The sequence below is a fragment of the Gavialis gangeticus genome, unplaced genomic scaffold (genome assembly GCF_001723915.1).
Source record: "Gavialis gangeticus isolate Ggan-Ray unplaced genomic scaffold, GavGan_comp1, whole genome shotgun sequence".
Lineage (NCBI taxonomy): Eukaryota > Metazoa > Chordata > Crocodylia > Gavialidae > Gavialis > Gavialis gangeticus.
Window position 1 is genome coordinate 16671389 of NW_017729006.1, and position 22801 is coordinate 16694189.

At 41.7% G+C, this 22801-nt stretch overlaps 3 protein-coding genes across 3 annotated transcripts in view; 1 reads left to right on the forward strand and 2 right to left on the reverse strand.

Moving 5' to 3' along the window:
- SLC6A20 (solute carrier family 6 member 20) overlaps positions 1-7086 on the forward strand; it is a 45711-nt gene extending 38625 nt beyond the window's left edge. The window contains exons 8-11 of the mRNA XM_019508882.1: positions 1311-1515; positions 3657-3816; positions 5376-5541; positions 6093-7086. Of these exons, the coding sequence (XP_019364427.1) occupies positions 1311-1515; positions 3657-3816; positions 5376-5541; positions 6093-6242 (681 nt within the window). The 3' untranslated portion in view covers positions 6243-7086. The remainder of the gene's footprint in view (positions 1-1310; positions 1516-3656; positions 3817-5375; positions 5542-6092) is intronic.
- A 582-nt stretch (positions 7087-7668) lies between these two features.
- On the reverse strand, positions 7669-16004 carry SNRPD1 (small nuclear ribonucleoprotein D1 polypeptide). Its single transcript, XM_019508883.1, has 4 exons — positions 15832-16004; positions 15136-15212; positions 12143-12334; positions 7669-7854 (listed from the first exon to the last, which is right to left on the reverse strand). Exons 1-4 carry the CDS (start codon positions 15843-15845, stop codon positions 7778-7780), a joined length of 360 nt encoding a protein of 119 aa, XP_019364428.1. The 5' UTR covers positions 15846-16004; the 3' UTR covers positions 7669-7777.
- A 1594-nt stretch (positions 16005-17598) lies between these two features.
- SACM1L (SAC1 suppressor of actin mutations 1-like (yeast)) overlaps positions 17599-22801 on the reverse strand; it is a 30085-nt gene continuing 24882 nt past the window's right edge. The window contains exons 16-19 of the mRNA XM_019508886.1: positions 22347-22440; positions 22169-22261; positions 20511-20568; positions 17599-19637 (exon numbers count right to left, since the gene is read on the reverse strand). Of these exons, the coding sequence (XP_019364431.1) occupies positions 19501-19637; positions 20511-20568; positions 22169-22261; positions 22347-22440 (382 nt within the window). The 3' untranslated portion in view covers positions 17599-19500. The remainder of the gene's footprint in view (positions 19638-20510; positions 20569-22168; positions 22262-22346; positions 22441-22801) is intronic.

Sequence of the window (22801 nt, forward strand, 5' to 3'; positions counted from 1 at the left end):
ATATAAGAAGAGTATACATAAAGAAGAGTAATAGTTTTCATACATCACAAGCATTGGGTAACCTCTTAGCTAATGATTCTTGGCAAGATCATAATTGTTAAGAGTCACACACAACCACTTTACTTGCCGACTGTCGATGTAGTTTCCGAGACAGGAGAAGAAAAACAGACACGATATCTACTGTCCGGCAACATTTACGGATGCTTCTATATAAGACTGGCTGCCCCTGAAAAATTCACTGAACCCATTAGACAGTTTCATAATAGAACGATAGCAAAAGCGATGCAAATATTTCCTGTGCATTTCCAGTAACAAATGGTATAAAACAAAGCTGTGTCCTCATACCCACACTATTTAGTGTCTTGTTTCCATGCTGTTAGTTGGTTATTACTATTATATCAAAATATTATTTTTAATATTACTATTAGTTGACTATTAGTTATTGGTTAGTCAGAGCATTGCCATGTTGCCTGCAGAAAAGCATGACATATTTCTGAACCCATGTCTGACTACACTGCATGTGGTGTCTTGACACTTCTGCCTAAACTCATCTGTAAAATTGGGAACAACTACCTCATGGTGGTGTTTGAGAACGTTAATGTCTGTCCAAAAATTTCAACATGAAACTTGCCAAGTATTGTCGTTAGTGTCAATGTTCGTTAGCACCAGTTGTTTTGTTAGCATCAATCTTGCAATGATTAATCACGCAAATAGTTCTTACACAGGTTAGAAGGCCCCTTGAAGCTACTGGGCTACCTCTTCTACACTTGAAGTAATGCAGGACGTCAGTGGAATTACTCAAGTTTCTAAATCCAAGTTGAGCTATGATTTACATGTGTTACTTCAGATTACTTGCATGAGTAAGGATCACAGAATTTGGTTCCATTATTTTTCTTGGTGGTGTGGTGGACTTTGCTAATTCTGCATAATTAAGAGGCCAACAAAGATCAAAGTTAGCTCAATATGCGAAACATCAGTCATTATTAAGGACTAGATTCTCATGGTCCTTAGCAAGCTTGAGTAGGACTTAACTGAGTGCTTCTCTTGGGACTTCATGAAGAGAAATGTACTGCTCACCACAAGTAAGAGTAGCAAAATCTGGCCTTAACTCAGCCAGGTTTTCATTTATTGTTTGTTTAAAAGTGTTAGTACCAGAGCTAGGCATTAAGGCTATTATTTTCCTATCTAGTTCATATTCTTTTGTCTACTCATATATTTTAACTTCTACTAATCAGGGAACATAAACAGGACTATTGGCTGAATAATTGATCATTCTTTTGTCAATGCTGTGTCTTTCTTACCACTGGCAGGCTGTCCAGGGAACCGGACTGGCATTTATAGTTTATTCGGAAGCAATTAAGAACATGGAGGTGTCTCAGCTGTATTCAGTGCTGTATTTTTTTATGCTTCTGATGCTGGGCATTGGCAGCATGCTGGGAAACACTGCAGCTATCCTCACTCCTTTGACTGATAGCAAGTTCCTTTCCACCCACTTACCCAAAGAAGTCATTTCAGGTAAGATGCCTCCACATTCCAAAATATGCCTGTAGACAGTCAGATAAGGTTCTTTGGGTGAATCTGATATCTTTTATTAAACCAAATTAAATATTTAATTGGAAAAAAATTCTTAGCAAGCTTTTGGGTTTAAAAACCCTTAGTCAGGTGGAGGAAGCATTTGCAGTTGGTGTGTGCTCTTCCTGGATGGAACAAAGTGTTTCTACCCACACAGAGTAGAAGCTTAGGCTGGGTAAGAGTTGAATACATAATCACAGAGATGTGGAAGCCCACAGCACAAAGTTCTGAGTGAACATGACTTCCATGGACACAGAGGAATGGAAGGCATTCAGCCTCTTGCAAGCTCAGGCACTGAAAGGCTGAGAGAATCCATCCCCACATCTCTGTCCATTACATGAGGTACAGCTTCCGAAATGCATGTTTCACATGCTGGTGCAGTTCTTGCTTACTTTCCAGAATGGTGCTTGAAGTTTCTCAAAAATTGTTAGAAGTCGTAACTCATAAAATATGTTCTCTTAAGTCTTGTATTGCTTTTGAAAACAGCAGTAATGCTGTGCTCTTAAACAGTACTTGTCAACAATAGATCTTTAAGCCCTGCAGAGATCATCATGTTTCATGCAGAGATTCATGACATATGGAGGCAGACTGATCAATACGATTAGTAGAATGAACTTCAAACTGATTTGCCTAAGCCAGGGGTTCACAACCTGGTTAGATTCAAGGTACCCCTCAGAAAATGCCAACTCTTAGCTTTCACTTATTTTTCTGTAGCCAAAAAAGAAAAAAAATTTGCCTGTTGCCAAGAACCCCAGAAAGACCACAACACATCAGAATTATTTTTGATACTATGGATTATTTTGTAAATCACATATAGGCTTTTGCATGCTTAAGTGCTAATATCGTGCAGCACCCTAAAGAAAGGTGTCTCACGGCATCCTAGTGAGAGTTATTAGCTCAAGCATGCAGAAGTCTCTATTTATTTGAATTTCTCTGATCTTATTATTGGCTTAGAAATTTTCTAGCATTGAAGTTATGCTGCTGCTTGGAAAAAAAATCGCAAGAGGCTTCCATCAAAAATGTGATCTAAGCTTTTGGAACCTCAGCACATATTTTGATCAAGTTTTCCCTCGTAAATAATCCATTTATATTTGGAATTCCTAAGCTATTTCAAAGGCAGAGCAGAACCTACCATAGCAATTCAAAGACTTTTTGTTCTCATCATTTCAGAGAACAAAGGCCAGGGGGGCAGGTATATGCTTGATTAAATAATGTACTGATGCTTTTATATGCATTTACAAAAATGACCCATAGTCAGTATGCTTCGCTCACAACCCAGCATTGGTCAGCATTGACCATTGTGAGCAGAAGAATGAGAGTATCTTTTGAAAGGAAATAATTTAATATAAAGCTTAATATTGTCCCTATCCAGTAGCAGCCACACCACACCTTCATGGTTGTAACAGGAAATACAGATAGCTATTAAATAATAATTTTAAAAAACCCTATACTCCCATACTTCCTCACAGGGATCCTACAAAGTCTGTATCCAGTGATGTTTGTCAAGTGCCCTGAACTTTTAGCTATGGAAGTCCAAAGTCACATCACATTTGTTGAAACAAAGATACAGTGTCTGAAATTAAAATTGGAAACAAGCAATGAGAAACATAGCTAATTCAAACTACCTCCAGCCTCTCCAGTTATTGCTATAATGAGTGCCCTGAATATTTACCATTACTCACTATATCCAATTTTAGTGCATTATATATGTATGCATCCATGTTTGAAAAATTGTTTCACGTGCATGCGTACACACACGTGCGCATGTGGGTGTGCGAAGCAAAGCAATAATTCTCCAAACGTGGACATACCTGGTTGGCAAGATGGTTTTCAATGTTTCATGATGCAAGTTACATACAGCAACAATTTAGTGCAAACCTCTCCAGAGTGAAGTCCCTAATCTGGATATTTATTTTCAGTCAAAGGTATCTGGCATTGATACAACTGGATCCCTTAACAGAACCATTGCTTACCATTAAAACCAGGCTGGCTCCCAGAATCTGTTATTCAGTATAAATCTTCTGATACCACCCCTAACATTAACCTTTTGGTTATGATTAAAATAGTTTGTTTTGTTCCTATAGGTATTGTGTGTTTTATCAACTGTATTGTTGGCTTGACATTCACCATGAAAGCTGGGAACTACTGGTTTGACATATTCAATGACTATGCAGCTACCCTCTCTCTGCTGCTCATTGTGCTGGTGGAAACTATTGCTGTTTGCTATGTTTATGGGCTAAGAAGGTAAGAGCTCAGGCTCCTGTTTCTTTTAACAGTTACTGTGCAGGCAGGGACAGTGGGGACATACTTCTACACCAGGGTAGCTGCCCCAGGATGGGGGGGGCGGGGGGAATTCTTTCAGATTTCAAGGCTAAGCTGCCCTTTCAGCCTGTTAAGGCAAGGAAGGATGACATTGGTATAACTGGCTGCTGTGGCACCTCCTTGGCAAGTCTCCCCTTGTCCCCATAAGCCGTAGGGGTGAGGCAGCATTTGTTGCTAGGAAAGGAGGTAAGTCTAGGGGGAAAGAGACCATTTTGTTGTCTCCTTCACAGAAGTGTAACTGAGCTACAGTAGCTCCCAAGTGGCCTTGGCAACTCTCAGATGTATTAGACTTTGAGACTCGAACCTGATGAGTCCATTAGCAAGGCCCACCCCAACAGATACTCTTATAATGGAAAACCTTTTAAGGAAAGCCTCCTCAATGTTCCTACTTCCTATTCAGGGTTTTCCTTCAAATCAGGGACAAAATCTTAAGTTGCTGCCTTCAGTAGCATGATTTTGAGGCCTGTTTAAGTGAACAGCACTTGCTGTTTAAATGAACAGCCTGGCTAACTCATTCCCTATTTGCTCTGCCTCCTGTGTCTAAATTCCTCTACTACACCAAATGGTTCAATACAGAATGATCAAAACAATGCCCGAGTGAGCACACGCACAAGCGAGAAGGATCATAACTGAAAAAAGTTCCTAACTGCAAAGAAAAGTGCTGTGCTGTATTGCACAGGCCAAACACATTCGTTCTAATAAGCGCATGGGCCAACAAGGCACGTTTCAAGCACAAGTACATGCACCTGCAGTCAATGTGCTGTTCTTTATATTCTCAATGAAGCACATTTTTAAAGCAAATTAACCCATGGAAAATAAGTAGAAATGCAATATTTACTCCATGCAGTTCATATCCATTTCATCACTTTACAAAATGTGGTATGTCTTAGCATGTCCACAGCTTCTCAAAAGCAACCCTGGACTATTGTACCATACTAGAAGCATATTTTTTCATATGCTTAAAGTTTTCTGCCTCTATTGGGTACAAAAGCATGTCTCTTACAGCTGTAATTGAACACTGACTTTCTGACCTATTCATGAAACTTTCCGCACTTGTTTAAAGCAGAGTTGTCAGTTTTCACCCCGATGCTATTGTATTGTTCCTTGATGTGAACTGCTTCTGCCAAGTGCACACTAAATGCCTCTTGATCTTACTATATGATCCTGGTGAGCCAATTTCTCTGCAGTTAGGCATGGTTCCAGCTCATTTCTGGCCTGGCCATATATATTTTTCTTTACTCAGACTATCTTGCAGGGTTTTATTCTTTGTAACTGTTTATAACACAGTATTTTTATCTACTTAGGCTGGACTTGTGAACAGGGTTTGCCTGTTTTAATTCCTATTCTTTCAAAATATACTTTTTCCTAACAGGGGCCCTTAGCTCTCCTCAGTTATTGCCATCTCCTGATCCTGTGCAGAAAATAAATAGGGTACTATATGAAAAAAATCTAACAGGAGAGATCAAAATCTCTTTCAACAGATTTGAAGAAGACCTTCATCTGATGATTGGACACAAACCAAGTTGGTACTGGAAAATCATGTGGGCTTTTGCCAGCCCATTGCTAATTATCAGCCTGTTTATATTTTACATCACTGACTACATCCTCACAGGAACACTGCAGTACCAAGCCTGGGATGCCACACAGGTATTTCTTTTTCTTTTTTACTGACCCGTGTCCCTTCCTGGTTCCAACATGGGGTCTTCTCTGTTCTTCTGAGGGCTGGAGATCAAAATGCCTTGCTGAAAATCTGCGCAGCAGGTTTGAATCCAGAATGAATGCAGAAATACAGTTTCAAAGTGAAAAGAATCTTCCTTTTGTTCAAGTCAAAGGCTTTCATAAGCATTAAGGTTTCCCAATAATTAAAAATTATGCCACAAGAGCCATACCAAGTATTTCCACATAACCACAAAGAGCTTTGTTTCTTTTTGCCATCTTCTAACTAGTGACAATGGGCAAAGTAAATAAAGAAAACAGCTTGCAGACAAACTTCAGTAACTCACAGAATGCCAACTGTGTATTGCAAGCTTTCTACAACCTAATTTCCCTTAGCAAAACCACGCATGAGTTTAAAACTGCCATCCATCAAAATTAAAGAGCCAACACTTCAGGTAGTAACTAAGACTCATTTTTTACAGGCTAGAAAAAGGAATGGCTACATAATTGCTTTGTGCTAAAATTTTGTCTCTTCCTTGCAGGGTCAACTGGTTACAAAAGATTATCCCAGCTACGCTCTGGCAGTTATTGGACTGCTGGTGGCTTCATCCACAATGTGCATACCACTAGGTGCACTTGCAATTTTTATCAAAAGGAGACTGAAGAGGGAACACAGATCAACTGTTGCATGAACATTTAAAACTGGTTTGGTAAAAGGTTTACTACCAGATACAAAAACTGTGCACTTTCTGGAGACCCCAGCAACCATTATTCTTAGCAATTATTTATAGATCAGCTGAACCTTGTCTGTTTTATTTACAAAAAAGCACTGCTAGCAGCACCCACAGTGGTTTAAAAAAAAAGTTTGTCTGCAGAAGCAGCAACTTTACGAGCGTCTCTGACACGTAAACACAAAGAAGGGCAGCTCATGACATGCTCATTAGTGTACATTTGCCAACATGTTAACTGCAACTGTTAGACAATTGTCTCACTCTGTAGTGCTACATTCACCTTATGAAAACAAGTTCTTAAGAAACTGGAAAACATCTGAATAGTCTGAAAGCCACTCTTTCCCATGCGTACTATTTTGAAGTAATACATAGCTTTACCATTCATGTTTTATCAACTGGATTTCTATTGAGAAAAAGGTTGCTAGCAAGTTTTTCCCAGATAAATAATGCCATCCTGTAAGAGTCAATGGCAAATTTTCACTGATGCAGACCACCCATTGCAACCTGGCCCTTTGCTGCAGGCCTCAAGTGTCACCCCCCAACCCTCAAAAGTGGCCCGCTGCCTGCACTTAATCTTGCTGCCAATCCTCAGCCCTTCTGCAGCAAAGGTAATCACACATACAGCAGAGCAACAAGCTCTGCAGCAGAGGGGATGGGCAGCATCCGTGCCACAGATTCCCTAAACCAGATCAAATCATTGCCAGCTGCATCTGGCCAGGAGATGACAAGTTGCCAACCCCTGGCTTAGGTTTAAGGATTAGCTGTGTCAATTCTCATGTTTCCAAAAACAATAAATACCTACTTTCAGTAACTGTGTACTGCATGCACTTCTTGTCTTCTAGAGGGTCACTTATAGCTGCATGCCTTCAAGCTGTAAAAATGTACTTGTGGTAGCTTCCCAAGACACCCAACACAAAAGCTTCAATCACATTCATGTGCAAGGATAACATTTAATTTTAATCACAAGATGCCACAATCCTTGGGTTCTACAGACCCGATTCATTTCTATCTCTGAAGGAAGATAAAGGAAGTAAAATTTAAGTTCAATTAGCAGAAAGTATAATTCTATCTACACTTTTCAGAGTCAGCTTTGATGTTCATTGAACAAATACTTAAGAGTATTAACTCTTACCATATTTTAGTGAAGCTCCATAACTATGATGAAGTTTTATAAAGAAAACTAGGGGTTCATTTTGATTGAGAATCATTACAACGTATCAACAAGCAACTTACCCAGTAGATGGGCAAAGGGTAAAATTACAGCATATGCTAGCAAAAAAAGTCCATTTCTTGACCAAACATCAAAATGGCATGCTTGGAACTAAACCTCCACACTCCTAGGAATACAAGACCCCATAGGAGGTTGGCTGACAAAAGAAGAAACATCTTTTTCCACAGTTGTGTTTATTAAAAATTGACATTGTAAACAAAAGCTGTACAAAAAAAACCTTTCTTTAGAACAGGCCCTGTTACCACATCCCAAACGATTCTGGAATTTATCGCCTGGGACCGCCTCTTCCTCTGCCACGGCCTCGGCCTCTACCCCGACCTCTGCCACGGCCTCTTCCTGCAACTGACCAAACCAAACAAAGAACAAGTTAAAGTCTATTTAGGTATAAAACTTATCCTGAAATAAAGGGTAAAATGCAAACAGCATTGTGCTCTATCGTACAAAATTTGCAGCTTGATATAATGCTACCAAAACTCAAACTTAACTTTTGTCCAAAGTGTAAATTCACTCTCAACTCCAGTTTTGCTTCAGATAATTATGGAATTACATTCCTTTGACAACTGTTTCTAAATGCCATGAATGCTTTATTCATAGTTTCATAGATTTAGGGTCGGAAGGGACCTAGTAGATCTTCTAGCCCGACCCCCCGCCAGGGCGGGAGAACAACAAAACCCCAAAACAAGAAAAGGGACTCATTTGAGTCCAGCCAGGTAGGCATCCAGCCTCTTCTTAAAGACCCAAAATTTACTTTCGTACGTTCGGGCTGGCTGGCAGGGACCTCGGAAGAGGATCGCGTCCAGCCCCCCACCCAAAGGGCAGGGGGTCAGCTGGGGCCATAGGAGCCCAGCAAGGTAAGCAGCCCGTTTGCTCTGCTGTGCTCTGCTCTGCTCTGCTCCCCCCATTGCAGCTTCGGTCGTCGACGACGACGCTCGACAAAGGCAGAGTCTGGCCTTAAGCGGCCTTGCTGGCCACACAGGGGGCAGGGCAAAAGGCCACAGGGCCTGCAGAGCCAACAAGTCTGTTTTTCTCCCTTTGGATAAAATGCAATTACACAGAAACTGGAATTTACATGTGCAAGATATGGGATCATTAAAGACTTCTCATGCTGCTTATTACAATTAAACATATTACCTAGGGTAAAAAGATCTTTTATTACAAATTAGTAAGTAAGTAGTCAAAGCTACATAATGCAATTTAAATGCCAAGCCAAGTTCTTAGAAGTGGCCATCTCCCATTTAGGCACCTGTATAAAGTGGCCATGTTTTCTGAAGCTCTCAGCACCCAAAAGGCAAGAAAAACCCTAATACACAACCATAACATTTATTTACTATGAAGAAGTGTCATCTTTCTCCCAAGATCACTCCAAGAGTAAGCAAGCTACTGATGAAGCTACGCTGGAGTCCGTGCAGTTTTTCAAAAGGAACCGTCCCATAAAATCTTGCCTCTTCATGTAATAGGATTTAGAACCGTTTTGCACATATGCAACACAACACTTCTGTTATATTGTGCCATGGCATTCTAGCCACAGATAGGGTCCAGTTTTGCGGAAAGGGGACTGGGTATTTAATCCTTTGACAGGGATGTTCTAATTATGGCACATAACATGGTTAATTATGGACTGAGAAACTAAATACTGTCAAGATTTGAAAAAATGGCTTAGCTTTGTAAAAAACATCAGCAAGGAACATTATTAATGGAGGATTAGCAAACTGAAATGTCCTAGTTACATTTTAGGATCATTCGTGCTGGGATTTCTAATTAACTTAGTTGGCTATTGACCATAACATTCCTTGTTTTTATGGAACTCATATGGAGAACTGAAAAAACCTGTATACACCACAGCCTAAAATATTTTGGCATGCAATAGTGCTTTTCCATTCTCTCCTCAACCAAAAGTCTTTGACAAAGCAAACAGAAGGAAATGAAGGATTGCACAGCAGGTAACTAAACCTGGCACAAACATGCAGCATGACATATATATGTGACCCATGTCTTCTACTTTTTGGTGGATTAACTCAATGCCCATGCAGAAGCAGCTAAAATGAACACATGAAAATATTTAATATTTGTTATTGTTATTGTAGTGACTGGATGTGCCCAAAAGATTTGAATGTTTTGCTCTAACAAGTAGTGAGGAACTCTATACATTAAGGTCCCAACAACTTGAAATGGACTGCAAGGGTAAATACCTTGAAAATACTGAAAGCTCAAAACATGCTTCTCTGAAATTCCTCTGTATAAATTCCTCTGAAATTTCCTCTTAGTCTGTTTTCCTCTTATACAAACAGGTATGATTCTAAGAAAATCTACTTTTCTCTCCAGTTGTGTTTTGAGAGCCCTCTAAACTGTATTTGCTTCACCAATTCCTCTGTGTAATTAGTTTTCCATTGTGTGGAACAAGAAAAGCATTGAAAATTAGCAAACAGACTTGGAAACAATAGAATTACTGTAAAATTACTTCTACTCAACTTCTACAATGATTTACATTTCCATGAAAAGGTACTATTTTGTACCTGGACTTGATTTATAAATCACACCCTCTTTACACTAACCTCAATCATTTTCAGGAGAGAGAGTTCATCTTTATACACAGGAAGAAAATGTAACCAATTTCTTGCATTGTAGATTTCACACACAGGTTTAAGAAATCTCTCAGACTCTTTCTAACTCACTCTAGGATCACTAGATTGCTTAGAGCAGTGGTGCTCAAACCTTTTTCCTAGTGGGCTGGATGGGCAGCACCTAGACTGACTGCAGGCTGGATAGTGGCTCTGATCCAGTGCCTGTGGTCAGTGTGGTTGCCACCATCTGGCTGCACAGTAGAGGGGGGAGGGGTGTAGCCCAGGCTGAGGCCCGACCCACAGAGGGGGAAAAAGGGCTTCATCCAGCCACAGTCGCTGGACTAGGAAGGGGGTGTGGACTGACTTTGGGTTTGGGAATTTGGGGTGGGGGGGAAAGGAGGCCACACTAATGGCCACTGATCCCCTGCCACCAAATTTCCCGAAATTTGGTGGCAGGGGACCAGTGGCCATTAGTGTGCAGAGCCCCGTGGGCCAGATGCAGTGACTCTTCAGGTGGCATTTGGCCTACAGGCTGGAGTTTGAGCACCCCTAACTTAGAGCAGATAAGGGAGTGGCAAGATGTTGCATGAAGCCTGACCTAAGTTTCCTAGACAGACTGGAACTACCCTACAACCACCTTACTCATATTAATGGCAGACCCCATATCCAAACAACTGAGTTATGAACTTTACCCAATGGATACTACATGTCACATTCACTGAACCAGCCTAAGGTGTTATTTACTATGAAGGAGAGAGATGACTACTGCTGTAGAGAAATGGAAATAGAAACAGTACGGGATATTATGACTTACAAAGTCTCAAACTAACTATTAGACTATGCGTATCCCTGCCTGTTCCCAAGTTTTGCTGGTTGTAACAAGTTTTTTATGAATGTGGGGCTTAACTAGCTTTAATTTACTTATAAATATTTATTTAAAACTAATTTAATTAATTGACCTTTAATTTAGTTTTCAATTAATTTTAACTATTTACAACTTTAGTGCCGTCTTACAATTTTTTGCTTAAAAATACTAAAATGAAAAAAGCAAGAACCACATTCTGCAAAAACAAGAGGTTGGTAGATAGGCACTGAAGCTTGAAGCCCATTTGCTTAAATACAACTTGGCTTCTTACAAAAGTCAGAATCTTAGAGACACGAAAGCAGGGGTGCCAAACACACGCCCTTCTATCTAGTACTGGCCCTGGGCTTATCAGACCCACATGGGGCATGGTGCATGCCCCTGGTGTGAGGCTGCTCCACGAGCCAAATCTGGCCCATGGACCCTCTCCTACTCCACCAGTATACCAGATGCACCAGCCAGTCTGGGATCCGTGCTACATGCAATGCAGATCCTGGAGCAGCCTGAACAGATGTCACAGTCCAGCCAGGATGGAAGTTATGCTGCACACAGTGGCCATTACAGCTGGACTGCGCTGCCTACTCTGGGTCACACACCACATACTGTCTCTGTTCCACTGGACTGGCTAAAGCACATGCCTACAGTGCAGCTCCCAAAAAGACTGGAACAGTTGCCAAATCAGCTTTGCCGAGGAGAATGGGGACCTATGGGGCCAGCAGAGTTTGACACCCGTACTGTACAGCATCCAAAGATTTGCTTTTATCCTCTAAGAAAGGACTCTTCTGTTATCTGATTAACATCACTTAAAAGGCTCCTAGAAAACTTTTCAAAAGTAAATAACCAGCTAATTTTAAATCTTCTCTTGGAATTTTCTAGTTTAATATTTTTCAAACTTCTGTAATAGGAGACCACATATACAAAATCGCAGAGGGAAAAGGTCTTATGAAATTTAAGAGAAAAGTTTTATTAGCAGAATATGAATCATCTACAAATACTTACTTTTGAGTACTATTATGTATCTGAAATATGTGTTCTCAAAGAATCCTGCAGAAAAAGCCAACATCAGGCTCCCATATGTGGAAGTGAAAATATTCTAGCCACGTTTTCTAAAATTATTGCCAATTCAGCTCAAGAACTCAAATATTCTGGAAAAAAAAATCCTTATAATATGTAATGAAAAGAAATGGGTATGTAGCCACAAACCAACCTGCTTCTCTTTTTTTGGATTTGACTTTTGGCTCAACATCTACTAGCAAGGTGTCCAGAGGTAAGCTGTCTGGCAGAATGAAGTATCGAATATTATTTCCTCGAATACTCAATGTCTCCAACTGTACAGGCTCTCTGTTCTTCAGTGTCATTTTCACAGCTTTAAGATGTGTATTCATACTGACATCCACTCCTGAAACAAACCAACAACAACAAAAAAACTTTTTAGGAAAGAAGAATCCTAGTCCAAAGCCATGGCTGGGATGATCTAGTTGGGAACGGTCCTGCTTTGAGCAGGGGGCAGGACTAGATGTGACCTCATGAGGTCGCTTCCAACCCTCGTTTTCCATGATTCTATATGCACCTAGAAGTCAGTTACTTTTAGCATGCTGGACAATTCCAATTGTATTAAAACAGCATTGTTATGTTATCAATTAAGTAAAAAAATGAGGAAAATGCTTACTTATCATCTATGCTGGACAAAACCATTCACCATCATCATTTGCTGTCCTCACATTATTCACTTGGCTTCTGCCCCAGTACCTCTTTCCCCCCGCAGTCTGGGTCTGCCTCGCCTATTTAAACTGCAGGTTATTTGAAGCAGAACATTCTGTATTTGTACGGTACCTAAGCCAAAGAGGTCACGCATCTTTGAATGTCCCTTGATAAATGTAGTTAATAAAATTTGCCAAACGCCACACTGACTAGCAACTAGGGACTGACTAGCAGAATGATCAAATTTAAGGATATCAGTATGTGCAAGTACTGTGACTCACTACTGTGAAGGTAACAGGTATGGCACCTGTTTACCCAAACAGCTACCTTAACTACACAATCATCTCCACTCTTCCTGGAGTCCCCTATCTCACTCAACACATCTCACTAGCGGCATAAATTTAATTTATTCCTTAAGCACTGCTCATCCTATCACTGGATCCAGGCAGTAGCTTGCAGGGAGAATACCCCAATCATGTAAGTGCTATGATAAGGAGACAAAACTAATGGACAACCTTAATTCTGGGATTTCCTATATATACAATTGTATACTCTTTCCTATATTATATATTTTTACATAAAAGCAAATCTAATATTTGTTCTTCAAACAACCCCTCTCCCCTCATCATTAAAAATGCAAGAATCCTGAACCTCCAGCACAGGTCTTTCACATTTGATGCAAAAAAACGATTACTCAGCTCACAGCAACAGAAAGTTGCTTTCTTCTGTGGCCCAGCCATTAAAGGACAACCCAACAGACTGAAACACCAGCTACATCTCCAGGAGCTTCAACCACAAAGAGATGATGTGTTCCATACAGTAGTCATTTAAGAAAACCGTGTTACAGTCCACATTTGTACACCCTCTCAGCATGGCATAAAAATCTCTCTTAATAATATAAGATTGTGAAAAAAACAGGATTACAGTGAAGAGGGATATAGACAAACAAAAATTTTAGCCCCTCTAAAAGTGGAAGGGGAGCTAGTCCTGGGGAGTGTGCTACTACTGTTAAGATGCAACTATTACAGCTGTGAATGCTTGTGGCAATACAAAAGTTAACCTTTAAACCTGGAAGCATTGATAAAGTTGGAAATACTTTTATAGTGATACAAGTGTAGCAAAACAGCTCAGGTTTTAGAGCTCCCTGGAAATCTGTACTGGTTTAACTAAGGTTTTGCTACTTAAAAAGTCTTGCCACTTAGCTATGCTTACAAAGTAAGAGAGGCAAAAACCCATGCAGCAGGTGCCCATACCTGCATCAAAATTTGTGTGTGGCTACAGTTTATTCATTTGGCAAAGTAAAATAAATTATAAATGTAAAAATGTATCATGCAGGCATAACTATATGCACACAAACACTTCTACTGACAGAATTATGAGGTGGAAGAGTTGGGGGATGACTCTCTCCCCTTAGCATTCTCACTATGTTGGTGAGACTTTAAGTGGAGGACAAGTTTAAATCAATTTTGTAAACACACCTTTAGTTAATCCAGTGCAAGTCTGTGTATAGACAAGACCCAAGAGGGATATTGCCACAGCCACTTGTGTGTTGAGACCTGGTTCTTATGATCAACCCACTGGCTCCCAGCATCTCCCGAAACAACTCATTAAAAAGTTAAACGATATTACAAAATAATATTCTTCCTTCTTGATATATTACCATGACTATCTATGATCTGTAAACCAGAGTCTTCAAAGCATTTTCATGGGAGTCTACAGGAACAGCTGGCAGGTCAGTGCTAGCTTAGCTCTGCTTCCATGGCCCTTGTGGCTTCTATAGGCAGCCAGGCTCTTGCAAGAGCCCCTTCCCTTATAAAGAAGAGCCCAGCTACCTGTAAAGCCAGACAGAGTCGTGGCCTGCAAGCATCAGTTTCCAGCAAGAGGAGTATGTTATGTTAACAGACACACTGGAAAGCAAATGATGTAGACGAGCAGCATAATCAGAGCCGACAGCACTAAGGGCCACCAGGCACACATGAGAGCAAAAGGTCAGAGGGAGACACAGAACATAACAGAACTGACTGGTAAGGATTTTTTCAATGATTTATTCTTCCCATAAAGAAGATACTTATTATTCTAAATAGCAACCAAAAAACTGCAAGTATCTGCTACTCTGGCATTTAGCAACAGCTGCTTATTGTAAAGGAGACCAGAGAGGGTCCAGATGACCACTATGGGCAGCCCTAACAATCTGTATTCAGGTGAGATCTAGATTATTAGAGGTCCAAAACATCCATTCATTGTCTTCTGGACCAACTGCTAACCTTACATCAAACATCTTTATTACCTGAACACCCACCACCGATAGACAAATAAAGAAGAATGTGAACTGACATTCTTTATCCTAGTCCTTGGGGGGGCAATCGCAGGAAGTTGGCCACCAGACATTTCACAAGAGATGTCCCCTGAAAAGTCATTATTTAGGGATGGCGGTGGAGTTGCTCAGGAAGACAGAGGCGGTTTTCCAGCCATGCCTTAGCAGCAGCTGCAGCCTCCTACCTGTGATGGTGCCATGCACCTGCGTGCCATTCTTCAGCTCAATGGTGACTGTCTCGTGGCTCAGCTTCATCAGAAACCTGCGGAACGAACCACAGTTAAAAACACTCATCTTCTGTGCCTGACACACAGTTAAAAACACATCCTAACGATGGAACATGGCAAGGCCGTGATGAGCACACGTTAACGATGCTAGGGGTCTTCACAGTAGCACCCAATAATGTAGGAATCCATCAGAGACCTGCAGCCCCTTTCCAGGGAGTTCTGCGCAGGTATGACAGAGGCAGGGATGGACACCCCGACTCCCCCTGCCTGAGTTCGGCAACCCTGCTGCGGCAGGGGACACGCGTGCATGCGCCCCCCCGCCGCACACACGGGCTAGCGCCGCGGTCGCTCCCAACGTTCGGTCCACGGGACCCCCCCTGGACCGAACGTTGGGAGCGACGACCGCAGGGCCGTGTGCGCATGCGCGATGTTCGCGTATGGCGGGGCTCCAAAGCCCCTCGCAGGCGTCCCGGCACAGTGTGACCCGGGCAGGTGAAGGGGAGGAAAGGAGCAGAGAAGGAGCGCGAAGCCCCGTGAGGGGCAGCGGGGGTTGGGGGTGCGAGGCAGGAGACGGGAAAGGCTCAGGCCTGGCGCGCGCCACTCCCCGCCGCCGGGGCCTGCTCCTAAATCCGGCTCCATCCGTGCCCTCCTCACCTCACGAGCTTCATGGCGGCAGCCGGGACCGCGGGACGGCCTCCCCAAGCGCGGGGGAAGCAAACGGCCGGAGAAAAAAGATAAAAAAAATTGAGCCCGGTGCGGAGGCCTCAGACCAGGCCGCGCCAGGAGCTCGCGCCAAGGAAGCGGCAAAAGCTACTAACGAATGAATGGGCGGAAGCGGCGCCGAAAGTACGTGGAGACGCGCGGCCGCCACCTGCTGGCTAGGGGGAGGCCAAGCAACGCTGGCAAGCGGTGCGCGTGCGCAGTGGGCTCCTGGGCGGAGCGGGAGCCAGCGGACACTGGATTGGCTCGGCCCCCAAGTGGCGGGCTCCAGTCACGTGCCCCAGCTGGAATCCAGGGGGGAGGTGAGCCGGCCTCATTGGCTGCTTGCTCTTCTCTGCTCAACTGGGGGGTGGGGAGCAGCGGGTCCCAGCGCAGGGGGCAGAACAGGCATGAATGGGAGTTGTGGGAGAAACCCGGAGGTTTCCAAGTGGAAGCCGCACTGCCGAACGCTGCTGCAGCCAAAGACTTTGTCTTACAAAAAAACATTTAAAACAATGGAAAAAAAACTTAAGAGCGGGGAGGGCAGCCCTCCTTGTTTTAAACGTTGTCCCCGTCCTGTTTTCATTTAATTGGTGGAAGTATATGTCATTCACTTGTCCTTGTGATTCTGTTCGCTGTGCCTAAAGCCGGGTCAGTGCACAGGGAGGAAAAGCTCCCAGGGAGGAGGGATATGGCTTTCTTATGGTGGCTCCACCCTTTGTCACCGATTGGCCAAAGGGTCCTATGGTTCCAGCCCTTGCTGCCAATTGGTCATGGAGACATACCCCTCGTGGCTGATTGGCTGATGCAGCCACCTCTCAGCAAGGGAATGCCCTGTATTCTGGGAATGTGTCAGGGGTCCCCTAGCTGGGGGGCTCCTCAAGTCTAGCACAGTTGGCTGTGGGTCCAGTGCTGGGAAGCGAGGCAGCTAGAATTTCATTTGCTTCCTTGTGTGCGATATCTCCCTTGTGCAGACCTTTCCTTGGCATTCTTAACCAATCCAGAAAAAATAAAATTGGGGTTTTCTTTTGGGGAGAAAGGGACAAGAGCCTGACAGCAGGTAACAAGAGTTGTCGGGGAAACAAAAATTGTGGAAATAAATTTCCTCTCTTCAGTCAAGCTGTCACAGGTCAGATACTAACTGCTGGTTTTCAATAAGAAGGGGTGGTTGCACCCCTTCAAAACCACTACACCTCCTCATGTTTTATATTTAATGTGTCAGATGCTGTAGTTCTCCCCGCACCCCTCATGCTCCAGTTCTCTGACCCCACCTATCTCCTACAGATGGTCAGAAACATCTACAGAAACTCTGAAATAAAATTTGAAATGTTGCAGGAGTGAGTGGTTTGATACAGGACATATGAGTAGTCACTTTCTTGGTCCTGTTTTTGGTTAAAAAGAGGATATAAAGCAAAAAAAAAGTAGAAGGAGCCAACCATAGTACTAGTCTTCATACCTCACACTTCTGTAGGCAATATAGAACAAGCTTAAGGGGAGGGAATTATTATAACCAACTCATTTCTAGGCTTGCTTCCAAAAAGGAGAGAGAATTGTTATGCTAATTTTCACATACTAATCATCCATTAAAATTAAGTGCAAAATAGTAGGACCTTGTATTTTTTTCCCCTTATTAGTCCTTTCTCCATTGTTTTTGACTGCTGCTTGCCAATAAGGAACAATTAAAAATGTTTACCTCTAAGGGAATACAGAACAAAAAAGGTCTAGAAAAGATTGAAATTTTATTGTAATTTATGGAGTACACCATATGTGAATTTAGAAATACACACTTTGCAAAGTACTGAAGGAGAGACACCCTTCCAACTCTCAAAACATACATCAGGTCTTGCTACATAAGTACATTAACCATTCAAGTTTGGTCTTTGTTGCAAACTCTTAAACAGAGCATGCACAGAAGATTTGCTTGAGCCATGTTTCAAAATGCCCCACTAGTGAGACCTTCCAATCATTATCTTAAGCTATGGTGCACACTTATCTATTATGCAGTTGTGTCTGAGATTAAGTTAGAGAAATTTCCAGTTCAACCATCAACTGATATTTCCATTATAGTATCTAAAAAGCTAGACAGGTATTTTGCTTTTTCATTACTAGTGTAGGTAATGTACAGATAACAGGTAATGTTTAAAAACAAAACCCAGAGAGGCCTTCAGAAACATTTGAGGTTAAAATGAACAATTACCATTGCAAAAAAACTGTACATATTTTCAATCATAACACAATGATACACTGCAGCATCAGTTTTGTGTACTAGTTTCAACAGTGACAGTTGTGCTAACCCTAGTTTTTCTTCTAATATTTAAACTTCATAATTGCAATCTGAATATACAGCTGTACTTACAAGAAATATTAAACAATGCACAGCGTCTTAAGCAAGTTTTCATGTCTGGTTTTCCTGAAACCATATAAAATAAAATGGCAAAATTTTAAAATTGGTCCTTGATTAGGATTATCTTTTTTTTAAATACAGCTTGGAAGCATTAAGTTTAAGACACACATTTATTGATAACCAATACAAGTTATTTTTGTAGCTTAGTAATTTGTTTGTTTTTTTTTAAGAAGTGTTACAACATCATGCATGAAAAGCAAGTTGCTTTTGCTCCCAAGTGCAAAAAAAATGGAATTTAAAGAGAAGTCCATCTCCCCAGAGTTTTCTTCCACAGGTTACCCCAAAATGTATAGAAGCAGTGACTAACAAAAAACAAATGTGGAGTGCATCTTCTCTATGGTGACTGTTCTTAAAATACAGTAGTACTTTGGACCTTTAGCATAAAAGGGTTCAATAAACACAGTAGAAGGAGTTTTACATTCTTAGGTTTCATTTATATCTTGAGACAACTTGTATTTGAATTTGAATCATGCTTAAGCTGTCAAACTGTAATACAGTATTGTCTGAAGACTGCAATATTTAGGCAGTGCCGACATTTGCTGCTTCAGAAATGTCTAATCACAGTCTCATTCTTCCCTCCCTAACAATGATTTAATTGAATATTGCATCAAAAGACAACACGTATTTTAAACAAAGCATTAATACACATTTTTTTTTATGTTTGGAGCAAACAGAGTGGTATGTATACAAATAGGACTCTTGCTCACATCAACTATTATGACAAATGAAATTCAACTGTAAGATCTAGAAAGCAAACTCCACTTTCCTGTTCTTACAGTGAAGTTATATTAGCTCAGAACATGATTTGAGTCTATATTAACACTCCAACATCTGGGTATGTTGACACATGAGCAGCACCGCAGACCTCTCCCATCAAAATCACATAGCTTGGCTGGAACTACCCTGCTCACCTGTCAGCTGAGTAGGCCTATTTATACACCAAAACACACCTAACACCAGCATCATTGTGACTTCCACATGAGACTTACTTTGTTATGGAGGGCAACCTTCACAACTAATGCAATATTCCAAAGATCATTGTGACAAACTGAAATCAGATCTCAACTGTAAGGTACCACCACCAAACCGATAATTTAGTTATCTCCCAGCAAAGAAGAAAGTTAAAAAGACCACTACTTGGTGTGGAAAGCAGGTCAGTAGAGACTCCAAGTGTGGCTTGAGGAGTCCTCCATGCCAAGCCGCTTTCCACACACACAAATTCAGTCCATCTTTTCCTTCTGAACTAGTTTTGGTGCATCTACAAAATCCTTGCCATTGTAAAGAATGATAGCAAAAGTTCCAAAACTTGCACTTCCCCAGAAGAGCACGTAGGCCAGGGTCTCAGTCCAGGTGTCACCTGTTAAATCAAACAAACACAAGTGATTTTTTCCCCCCACTCAGTAATTGGAATTATATTTAGTCAGACAGCAGAATATGAATCAACACACTCAGCAGAAAGCTTTGATTACCCAGAATCAAAGTTTCAGATCAGCTTTCCACTTCCTAAAGGAAAATTTCTTCCCCATACCACTTATTGCTGATTTCCTTACAAGTAGCTGACAGATTTTAAAATAATTTTGTTGGTGTAAAAAGCTAATGTTCTGTTGTTAAGTAAAGGCAAAATGTTCACTTACAGTAACTCAGAGTGCTCATTTATACAGCTCTGCAGAGAATTCCCAAGTTTAAAGACTGATTTACAATCTACATAGCAAATACTTCACCTGCCAGCAAAATGGTGACAGCCTATCAGCAAAATGAGGCACAATTGGATCTGTTTAAAGAGCACAATACTACAGTGTTTGGGGACATTAAGTGGCCACCTAATACAAACAGAAGCAGCCCATATTTGGTGTAGCTACTAGGGTTAGTAATCCTGTTCCAATGATAAATATTACAGGATTAAAAATTAAGTCCTTTAGGGCCATGGATAATGCCCCATTCAAGTCACCATCATAAAATCAAGAAAACAGAATGGAGTCATCACACCATATTATAATAAACAATCAGATGCCTTCCTTCTGCTGTTTCCTCCATGAAAACACCTGGACCTTCTCCACCCAAGGGAACAGAACTGACTTTGTACCATTTTAGAAGTATATTTTCAAATCTGGAGCTATGACTTGAACAACCACTTCGTGTAAACTGAGAAACAAGCGTGTATCTACTGAACAACTTTTTAAACAGTTAATTGCACTGAACTATGTAAAAAAAGGACCAGAGCACAACTTACCAGCCATCAGCAAACAGATGATGCACATTGAGAAAGCAACCACCATAATAATAGGCAACTGAAGAGAAAAGAAAAGGAAAAAACCCATTAAGTTAGCCAGTTTCCTTCCTTTTGAAGAATCCTTCAAAGATTTTTAAAATTACCCTTGTAGTTGGTCTGAATTTCAAAGGCAGTCTAAATTATGCTTCAAAGGCCACTGCATTTGTCCCAAGACAAACTGCCTACATTTGTCCTGGAACAGAAGGGTCCCAAGATCGGCATGAATACATATCACCCTTCCAATCTGCGTTTAGGGAGTGGCTGAATGAACTGCTCCTTTTCTGCCTCTGATTCAGTTATACAATCCTGGGATAACCAAACATTCAAACACACTTCACAATGTCCCAGAACAAACTGTTAACACTTCTTACCCCATTAAACCTTTTTAGGTTTTGTCCTGGGACTGATATGCAGGTCTGAACAACTGTGCTTTGTCCCATGATAAAATGGTTTGTCAGGGAATCCAAAGACAAGTATGCCCAAATGGCACGCTGCAGCAAAGGAGCCTACTGCCAGGAAGGCAAGGGTAAGTCAGGGCACCTGGGAGTGTGTGCAACAGAAAGATTTGGAAAATATGATGTAGTGGGGCAGCAGGAAGTGCTAAGATTCCTCTGGCCCCCACTGGTGTGGCCTCTGCTAGGGTCCCCAAATACTTGAAAGTTGGGCAGCCCCAGTTTAGAGGATGCTTAAGCCTTTCAGACCTCATCTCCTTGGTAAGTAGAAGGGACTGAGAACAGACCTAGGTACACCTAGCCAAATGGCCTCTCTGTCCTCCAGCAGCTTTGCCAGAGCTGATGACCAACACCACAGATGACCAACACCAGACCTGTCCAACTGGGGGCCCATAGGCTAGCAAGGGGCTAAGTTGCTGCCCCCAGGCTCCTGCCCAAGCACCATTCTCTGCTATTGCTCTGGCAGCAACAGCAGCTGGGGGCTGCAAGCTCTTCCTCCCTCCCACAATTTCCCCTTCCTTCCCCACAGGGCAGGGCAATATGGCAGCAGCAAAGGGGGAAGTGCCTGAGCAGTACAGCAGCAGCAGCAGGGGAGGTACCTACACAGGCATGCAGTGCCATGGTGGGAAGCCTACATAGTGCTCAGCCCTGGGGCCAGTGGCACACCTTGGTGCAGCCCTCCCCAGTGTGGCTCATACGGCTTATAGCCTCTAGTTGCTTAGAAGTTCAACAGCCCTGACCCAAGCTCAATTCCCCTACAAGCAGAAAAAAAATGTTCAATAAAGCAAATGAAAGAAAGGACACTGGGTACTTTCATGTGTGCTCCAGGGGTGGTGGGAGGGGACAGCACTTTAATTGTCTGGCTTCGACAGCTACTCTAAAGTGCTGCTGTGTCTCGTATATCAGCATCCCTGTGCTTAAAATGGCAGCGGGGGCACTTGAACGAAAGCTTATCTGAACTTTAGCTCAAGCACCCCTGCCATTTTTTCAGCATGGGGATGCTGATACATGAGACACAGGAAGCTGCTGGAGCGAGGCAATTGCCACACTCGATTAATTGAGTCTGTTCTGACACAGTCACTGTTCCAGTGCACAGCAGCAGCCTCTGTACTCGTGTATAGGCACCCATGGTTTCCAAAATGTGAACCAAATACATTAAATACTCACAGCTAAAAATTTCCAGTCCTTCTTGATATGTAGAGGGCTGGAAGGTTCTATTTCATCCACTGAATAATTTCCAAGAAAGAGATCTATAGCATCCTGGAACAGAAACATATACACTAAGGATATAGAACAATAGTTACTAACCACCTTTTGCAAAAATAAAAACAAAAAACCTACTTACTTGTCTAAATCCATCAGAAAAGTTATTCTTATAGTAACGTATTAACGAGTTCCAGCCATCCATTATTAGGCCCCACTGAGTTCTCTTGCCAGTTCTATAAAGGGGGTGGGAAAAAAAAAAGGTTTGTCAACACATTAAAGATGCATTCTAAGTGAAAAGATATTAAAGATATTGAAGTTTGAGCTTAAGATTCTCCCTGATCCAGGCATTTACTTTTATAGTATAAATACAAACTTGATATGGCTAAGAGGATGATGCTACCATTTGGTGCTGCCTCAACACATTTCAGCTAATGGCATTAGATTTTCAAATCGGATATAATTAAAGCAAAGAGGGTCAAATGATTCGACTAGAAAACTGAATAAGAATGTCCTATTTTATTGCATGGTAGAAAATATTCTATGTTAAATTAATTGCATCTCTTTTTTTTTTTTGTTTTTGTTTCATAGTTTCTA